The 8768-nt window shown below is 35.3% G+C and overlaps 2 protein-coding genes across 3 annotated transcripts; both read right to left on the bottom strand.

The window, feature by feature from the left end:
• Nucleotides 1–683: 683 nt before the first annotated feature.
• On the bottom strand, nucleotides 684–3218 carry LOC145611378 (transcription factor ILR3-like). Its single transcript, XM_081666706.1, has 5 exons — nucleotides 2115–3218; nucleotides 1747–1806; nucleotides 1575–1655; nucleotides 1329–1491; nucleotides 684–1135 (listed from the first exon to the last, which is right to left on the bottom strand). Exons 1-5 carry the CDS (start codon nucleotides 2264–2266, stop codon nucleotides 869–871), a joined length of 723 nt encoding a protein of 240 aa, XP_081522832.1. The 5' UTR covers nucleotides 2267–3218; the 3' UTR covers nucleotides 684–868.
• Nucleotides 3219–3347: 129 nt separating this feature from the next.
• LOC145611377 (UDP-N-acetylglucosamine transferase subunit ALG14-like) lies at nucleotides 3348–7531 on the bottom strand. 2 transcript variants are annotated; one of them, XM_081666704.1, is made up of 6 exons: nucleotides 7401–7531; nucleotides 7038–7300; nucleotides 6612–6751; nucleotides 4075–4212; nucleotides 3922–3981; nucleotides 3348–3804 (listed from the first exon to the last, which is right to left on the bottom strand). In XM_081666704.1, exons 2-6 carry the CDS (start codon nucleotides 7261–7263, stop codon nucleotides 3628–3630), a joined length of 741 nt encoding a protein of 246 aa, XP_081522830.1. In that variant the 5' UTR covers nucleotides 7264–7300; nucleotides 7401–7531; the 3' UTR covers nucleotides 3348–3627. The 2 variants fall into 2 exon arrangements, with proteins under 2 accessions (XP_081522830.1, XP_081522831.1); XM_081666705.1 differs by having other exon boundaries at nucleotides 7038–7489.
• Between the last annotated feature and the right edge of the window lie 1237 nt (nucleotides 7532–8768).

Genomic DNA, 8768 nt, shown 5'->3' on the forward strand with positions numbered 1-8768 from the left:
CTCCAAGCAGACCTACAATGGCTTCAGTTGTTGTCATGCTTAGCAGCAACTCCTCAGATTTCCCATCTTCAACTGCTTCAACATCATCTTCAAATATAGACGATGACCAAGATCGTAATGCACATTGGAGGCTCGGATTTGGTAATCTAGAAAGTGAACCTAACTATGATCAGAACTCTTCTCACCTATTGGAGAGACACTTGCTCCATCGTTGAACATCCTTAACAACCAAGTTTTATCGCCCCTACCAATTCATTCTATAAATACCTATCTGAAAGTGTATATGTACTGCGTTATTCTCACTTGTTTGTTATTAGTGGCAATTCAAAAAGGCAGAATCAAGTGTTTTCCTGTTGCAAATTTGTTGTAGTTAGAAACTACTCTCGTCTTTTAGGTCATGTAAGGGCACAGGTTAATAAAAGTCAAACCAAGAAAAAATATACATAGATTATGCAAAGTATTTTATGAAAAATTAAGAGAAATAAATGAACATTAAAAGATACTGGTAACAGATATCAAGTCATATAGGATACGATATAAACATCACCACTGATGCTTAAAGTATGTATATGACTGGAGCATTAAAAATTGATATGAAATTTTCTAATGTGTTAGGTTTTAGAAAATTATGTTCAAGTATGTATATGACTGGAGCATTAAAACTTGATTATAAAAGAGAGAGAGAACATAAATCAATGCATAACCGAATTTAGTTTAATAGTTAAGAGATTTAACTGCTACCAAAAACAGAATCATCCATTTTTTATCCTTTCATCCTGAAACAGAGCTTCTTACACTAAGGAGGCTCAAACACTAACTTCAAGGCCCATGGGAGATCTGCGAACGAGGAAGGGATGACAGCTCAAGCTTACGCGACAGGAGGGTAAAAGACATGATCTTGTGAGGTATCAAAAGCAGCTTGAGGCACAAATTGCCAAAAGGGAACACCGGAGTAATTTACCAGGGGCATCAGTTTGCCACCAACTGCTTGACAGGGGATAGAATATGAAGTTGGAACTGAGGTAGGATTGAAATGTAAGCTAGGACAATAACCAACAGACTTAATTCGATGCTCCAGCTTCACTTTCTCTGACAGTAACCTATGCTTTTCAGCGCGAAGGGCTTTCTTCTTCGCCTGCATTAGTACAAAGTGCAGATAGTTTAGACTCAAACATCCTTGATAAAGAACACTAAGAAATTAAGGAATCTAATAATATACAAAGTATTATATGGTATTAGGGCTGATTTGTGAGATAATTGGCTAGCAGGCTGATGTATAATCCTTAATTTGTTGAATTACAGATCAAAGTAAACATAAAAGAGTGAACCTTCAATTTATTGATCTTTTCTTTTAATTTTCCATTCTGGCTGGTTAAGTTACTAGTTTCTTCACGTAACAGCTTTACTTGCCGAATAGCATCAGTTAGTATAGCGGCTTTGTCAAGCTTGGGTGTTGTTCCAGACTCCAAAATTTCATTTAACTCAAGGAACCTACCAACAAAATGGTAATAAGTACATTGTGAAAAAGATAAGGCAAAATGAGATCAAAATCCCTCAAATAGACCTGTACATGCCTTTCATTTAGATGATCTCTTCGTTGTTTCTCACGGCAAGCTTTGGAGCTGCTTGATGCAGTGACTGATTCCACACAGACCCTGGAGTTGAATGCGAAGAATTGTTGGAAGAAATGAATATTAATAGAAGAATACAATTCTTAAGATGCTTATTGACAAAATGACCAAGTACCTTTTCCTGTAGCAGTCATCAAAACCATACAAACCCTCACTATAATCTTGAGTGGCCGCACTGCATGGACAAAAAGAAAGCAAACTCAATATATTGTATATGATCAACAAAAACAATCCCCAAGATACCTTACTTGAATCAGACTTTGTGTGGACTAACTCATTTCCACAAAGTATTCTTGCTTTGGCAAAACTAGATTTGATTCAAATAATAGCCCAAGAGGAACAGCTCAATGGTGCAGAAGAACAGAACAACAAGATCTTTAAACTAGTACAAAACTATTGCCTAAAATAAGTACATCCAAGGACCAAACAGTTTATCATCTACAAAAGTTCAACTTGCTAATATATGCTAAAACAAAAACAAACCTATGGAAGGTGGAGCTGGGATAAGAATCAAGATGAGCAATAGGCCAAGGAACATCAGGCTGCATGACAGAAGAGTCACAACAGGTGCTTGATATATCATCAAGAAGACAGCAAACCCAGTTGAGATCAATGTCCTCTTCAAGAGACTCCATTCTTTAACCTTACTCTGACTGGGAATCACCAGAATCTCACTACAACTTTCCGGTTTATTATTGCAGAAAAATATTCTTTTTTTCTTTATTAATATGTAGTATACAAGTACTAGTCAATACATTGATGCATGGGAAATAGAAAAATTTGTTATTTTGTGGGGCTATATGGAGAAAGGGGAAAGAATAAACTATTATCAATCAACAAAAGGATTTTTGAAAAAGAGAGGCGTGTGTTAGAGACTTTTTTAGAAGGAAAAGGTTTATCTGTTTATGCAGAATCTACGACACAAACAGAATGACCAACCAGGTAGGCAGGTATGGCATAAACTTTCAGATATGGCACAATTGCAGCACATTATATCAACATAGAATAGATTCTATATTCCTATTCTGGTAACTGTCTAAAAAAGAAAACAGAATAAAAGACATGTTCTGCCAATGAGCTGTAGGTCAGATATTAGTTGAATGGTCTGTTATTAGATCATTCAATGATCCCTGAGAGTTGCATTTCTACTGGGAGTGTGGAGGCCTTAAGCTTCCATTGAATACTTTATGTGGGATGTCAAAGTCAGCATCAAGAGTTGTTTACTGCTAACATATAATTACATCTAATCACCATAACCGACTAAGAAGCCTCTGCAATGGGTCAAGAAAGATAGTTAGCAGAGATGACATTCAAAGCAACCTAATAACCATATTAGACTAATAGGCTTCTGTAAGAAGCCAGGACAGATGACACACCATATGCAAGTGAACTTTGGAGTCCATGCACAATGGCATTTCTTTGTTTCACACTACTATTATATTCAAAGGTAAACTGGACTATGTCAAGATAATTGCAAGTAACCAGGAGGATTCAGGACAAAGGATGTACAAATCGAGTAGAGCCCTTAGGCCCCCTTACTCTATATCAAAATAAAAAGGGGGGAGATGAATTTATGAATCATTTCATCTAAACCCAACTCAACAACCAGTTAAATTTAGTCCAGGGAATTTTCAAAATTTTGACTCATTCAATTACATCAGATAAATAACAGTAGATTGGAGAGCAAGTCACTGATACAACACTGTACAGGTATAATTCAGAAAGAAATGTGAAGTACGGTATATTAAAACTTTCAAGCACAATGAGTATGACTTATAAGAAGATTGTCTGATACATTCACATGTCAAAAATGCTGGATGTATCAAAGAACACCAGAAGCAATCAGGATTCAGGAATGCATAAATCCCTCAAGTCAGAACTCAGTAAGAATACATTAATCAAAATCTCAAAAGATTAGGTTGTGTGGCAAAATGAAGTTATAACCTAAGCAGGGCATTTATAGCAGAATCTACACAAGAGAACTTCCAGGAACCAGCTACATGAGACAACCAACATAGATAGATCGAGGATACTTCCTTTGCAGTTGAGGCCATTGCACATATAGTTGATCAGCCATTCTTAGTTTGTAGAGCAACAAGCCACTCAAAGAGAGTCTTTTTACTCTTGCAATACTCTCTACATAGAATATTGATGACCATCTTATCCCTAGTACCTGCAGTAGCGAATAGAATCTAACTGATAAATCTCAAACTAATTAAAATGACATGATGTCATATACTCATATTAGTCACAAATCACAATTTTGATATAGGTCTAGTAAAGAGCTCACCTTAAACATAAAGGCAATTGCACATAATGGTATACAAGTTCCAGGGCCATTACAAAGAATCTAGCAGAAAACATTAAACAATATACCAACTATCAATAAACAACACATGTTATAATTGCCAAAAAAAGTTGAGAGGGTTAAATAGATATATACCACTTGTGGTCTGATTTTAATCATTAACCACAGTGCATGAGCAATGGCAATAAGGGTTGTCCCAACAGAAGTTATATATGACTGACCAACTTCTCGACTTCTATATATCTGCATGTACTGTGCTGCATTCATCCCATTCTGTAATGAATTCAGAATCAGGCAAGAGTCTCCTTCAAATAAAGGGAAGTTGCAAAGATCTTTGAAGCAACAACATCCATACAGGAAAGAAGGTTAGCCTTAGACAGTGTAAGTAAAGAGCATGCTTGAAGCACTGAGGTGTGATGCAAGAGATATAACAAGGCACTTCCAGAGATCAAAGTGCACCTCCAAAAATCACATTAGGTTAAAGTCTTTTATAGCTTTTAAAAGAAAAAGGAAAAATAAATCTTTACAAATGCTTTTGTTCTGTTTTGTAGCAGGTGGAGCTAAGAAGCATTATCGTGAAAATTCAGTGAGCACGTTACTCATATAGTAATTGTTTAGCCGTACAACATATAACTTTCATGTGATTTATGCCTTATTTTAGTACTTTATCTAGTTACGTGTCTTTTGTCTTGCCTAATGCCAAGGCTTTAAAAATCTGTTATTTCACTATGCTACCTATGTTAAAAACAACAATTAATAGTCATGTAGACGGTGATAAATCTTCATAATTGATACAAGTATGCGGTGAATTGGTAGACCATCTCAAGGTCTCAAAGAGAGCAGCAGGTCAGACCAACAAGTTTTTTTTTTTTTTAAACTGGCAGACCACCAAGTCCAAAAGAGCAATTAAGTGCTATTCATAAAGCAAGTTATGAACAGTTTATTTAAGGAAACTATCAGAAGAGTGAGAGTGATGCCCTTAAGTCAAACATTCATACGGCAGTAAGCAGTATTCCAAATCAAACACATTGTGTCCAACAAAGCACATCAAGGCAAAGAAAAATAACCACATGTACAAGTACACTCTTCACCACAAAATCTACATGTTAGGTTCATAAACTTATACGAAGTATAATTTTATAATTCACAAATCATAAACTCTATAGGGGCAAAAAAATAATCTGAAGACTATAGAATACATGAAGGCTAATATGGACGAACAATTAACAAACCTCAATCAAGAATAATATGGCTTTCCACACAAAAAAATTCACAAGAAAGACATGCTATTGGCTACATCAGTACGTTCATACCCACCATATCTGACTCAACTGTAAGTCTGTAAATACAGAGTAACAAATATTCAAATGTTCAAAATTCAAGATTCAACCACTCAGAAACAGAGATAATACATCCTAAAAGGAATAAAAAAAAATTCAAATGTTCAAAATTCCAGCACTCAGAAACAGAAATTACATCTGAAACAATCATACCTCTGCGTTCACAGTGCAGGAACCACATGCTGATAAGAACACTATTACTACAATATTAGCTCACTCTTAAAGTGTTTTCCTAATTTCCTAATGTATAATAACATGGCTAACAATCATACTTCAAGTTTCACAGTGCAGCAGCTGTAAGTTGATAAACACATTACTACTAAAATAAAAGCTCACTAGCACTCTCCAAATTTTAATCTTGTTGGCTAACTCCTTAAAATTTATATGAGCTTATGCAATATGCATCTACCTTTTTCCTTAGTAGTTATAAGCCTAATGTATCCTTTCAGTGCTTCAGCAAGCAAGTTAACCCTTATCTCATGAAAACTCTTACAAATAATAAGTACTGAGAAGTTCTATATCTTTCTACATCAATAAAACCATCAAAGTTGCTATGCTCATACAATATTCTCCAATGTGCTTAATAGCAAGGATTTAAAAAGAGGTAACCTGCACTATTCCAGTTCCCACATGGTGATTGTCTAAGTATCCTTGCATGACCAATCTATGAAAATGAATGTGAATGAGATGTACTCATGCTTGAGAATTTTGTAACCTCTCACCAAGCACACAGCCTCAATTTCACATTCCAACTTTCTCCAATAAACAATGTAATTTACATAACCTTTAGCAAAGATTTAAACTAACTCTGATTTCAAATCACTCAATAATCACAAAACCAAGAGGCAGAAAGGAATAGGCCCTAAGAGGTGTCAAGGGTTTAAATCTTCTTGATGCTTAACATTTGCAAAAGGAGAATTAAGCCGGGATCTAGCTGCAATTCCCAACACCCACAGAGGCACAGAGAACAGGAAAATACAGAATGCTGAGTTTGCAATTCAGCCATCGGACCTGTTTGCAATGAAAGAAGAAACATTTCATAAAATCTACAATATGTTTAGTTAAAACCCAACTAATAAGTCTATCCTGATGTCTAATCCCATCTCTGTTCTACTACACTAATTACAGAAGAAGCCAGCAACATATTATATAACGACATACATGAATATATGAAATGACCATAAATGGTGGCGTTGGACTTATGTGAGTGCTACTTACAACATCAGGTATACTACAGTAATAAGAGTTCATGAATGAGACCTTCTAATGGAAAGTATAACACAAAAGTAAGCTGCAGAAAACAGGAAAAAGTGGCAGCAGAAATATAATTACCTCATTATCCGAGGAGCTCTCAAATGCTCGAGCTTTTTGCAGACTCATATTATCAGTAGCAGCAGCTATGTAATATCTAGGCATAAACCTGTCCTTTTGTAATGCCAACAAAAGATTAATCATCTCAGCAGTGTGACCACCTTCAAGCATAACAACAGACACATATAATCAGGTGAAGAATATTACAGATCAATCCCAATAAATTCAAGCAAAAACTATGTCTTATGCCTTAATTTCAAGTACTGTAATAAAAATCTAAATTTTGCCAAATTGATTTGAACCCATTATACCATCATCAGCTAACCATACAATAAGAATCAAAATCTTAAGCAAAAAATATCAAAAATGCAGATATACATCAGATAAAAAACGAAATGAAATATTATAAAATTAGCAATTTTAACAAATTTAGATCAATAAGCTAACCTGAACCAAGAACAATGAGAGTAGTAAGAGGTTTAACAGTAGTAGATCGTAATGATTTGCCGCATCGATGAAGAACATACAACAATCGAACTAGAATCAATGTCAAAACAGTCACTACAATAACTACGATTCCGTTTGATTCCGCCATTGATGTTAACCACTGATTCTCTCTCATAATCGTCAAAATCACCCCACTTAAATCACAAATTGATACGAAATAAACCATAGAATCACAAGGAAACAATCAAATTGCACCTCAATTTCTGAAATTCAGAACAAAATAAGATGAATTTGGCACAATTGGCATCATTTCTCAATTTTTGATGTAGTTTTTCAAGAAATTTGATGTGTAGAAGAAGATACCTTAGACTGAAGGTTGAAGATTGAATTTCCGATACATCGCCGGCGGAATTCACGGCCGCCGTTGTCAGTCGCCGACGGTGTGAACGAGAGCGGTTGAGAAGATGAGAGAGTGAGTTTTTGGATACTGTAATGTAATAGTCCACTAATATCGAAGCCCAGCCCACTACTTTTTCTATTTATTTACTACATCCGGTCCAATATACTCGCAACAAAAAAATATTTTATGTGTCACAAATAATACCTCTTTGTTGAATATTTATGTCTCACAACCTCTTTATTGCGAGTAAACTGGTCCGGAGGTAATATTAAAGTGTTAAGAGAGTCGTAAAAGTTATAATACTCGTTTTTTGTTTTTTTTGTTTTTTTTTTAATGCTTCGTATACATTTTTACTAAAGAAAGTAAAAAGGAGTAGTTGATGTCGAACTAGTACGAGTAATATAATTGCCCATGTTTAACTGTTTAACTTCTATTATTTGAATTCCAACTATAACATTGAATTTCAATAAAGGTCTATTGTTTTAACTACTAAAGTTTAGTATATGTTTTAAGGTGTGTAATCTTTCGTAGTTTGAGGTGTATACTCTCTAAACTGACATATAAATCATGTTACATCGAAATCATGGTCATGTAAAAATTAAACAAGAAAGAAACTGAGGATTGAAAGGAATCATGGATTTAGCTTTTTTTTACATATAAACATTGATTAATCAACTAAAAAAGATTGATGTTATACTCAACTGCTTCATTCATGTCAAATTCATGGTGTGTTCATGTGTTGCCATTCTACCCTGTACTGGTTAATCCCCGCAAATGTAGCAAATATTCATGTGAAAAGGAATTAAGGATGATGATGCTAGAAATGAACTTTGTTGCTAAATGCTGATTACATTGATTGGGCTAACACTTTCTTTTGTAAAGACTACTTAAGATGACTGCCTTGCCGCATCCACATTCCAAGCTCCGAAAATGTGCCTTGAAACTTTAGTTTCATGATTAGCAACCATCTTCAAAACTCTAGGTTTTGGAAATAAACACTTCTCTGCGGTATGCTACGGGTATTGTTAAATTTCGAAACAAAGTGAAATGGGTCTGGGCAACCCGAACAAGGAGGAGGAGAGTTAGGTCCACAAACAAGGCTTTAGAGCTTCCATACTAAAACCAATTGGCAATAGTAGGAGTTACTCCTCTACCTTATAAAGTGGAACCACCTCTCCTCTTTCTCCAATGTGGGACACTCATAAGTGGGCTACAATGGGATTCAACACTCCCCCTCATTTATGAGTGTCCTTAGAACTAGAGCACACCAGAAGGAACAATATAAATCTTCTTTGGGAATGAACATCCAATAGAGGCCCCTTAACCAGTGG

This window comes from Chenopodium album, chromosome 24 (assembly GCF_948465745.1).
Source record: "Chenopodium album chromosome 24, dcCheAlbu1.1, whole genome shotgun sequence".
In the NCBI taxonomy this organism is placed as follows: domain Eukaryota; kingdom Viridiplantae; phylum Streptophyta; class Magnoliopsida; order Caryophyllales; family Amaranthaceae; genus Chenopodium; species Chenopodium album.

Excerpts from the sequence above, each read along its gene's own strand:
- LOC145611378 (XM_081666706.1), bottom strand. The coding sequence starts at position 2,266 with ATGGAGTCTCTTGAAGAGGACATTGATCTCAACTGGGTTTGCTGTCTT. Across the intron at positions 1,807-2,114 it reads CCCAGCTCCACCTTCCATAG|TGCGGCCACTCAAGATTATA; the intron begins GTTTGTTTTTGT and ends TTGTCCATGCAG. Across the intron at positions 1,656-1,746 it reads GATGACTGCTACAGGAAAAG|GGTCTGTGTGGAATCAGTCA; the intron begins GTACTTGGTCAT and ends ATTCAACTCCAG.
- LOC145611377 (XM_081666704.1), bottom strand. The coding sequence starts at position 7,263 with ATGGTTTATTTCGTATCAATTTGTGATTTAAGTGGGGTGATTTTGACG. Across the intron at positions 6,752-7,037 it reads TCTCATTGTTCTTGGTTCAG|GTGGTCACACTGCTGAGATG; the intron begins GTTAGCTTATTG and ends TTATGCTTGAAG. Across the intron at positions 4,213-6,611 it reads AGAGCTCCTCGGATAATGAG|AATGGGATGAATGCAGCACA; the intron begins GTAATTATATTT and ends AATTCATTACAG.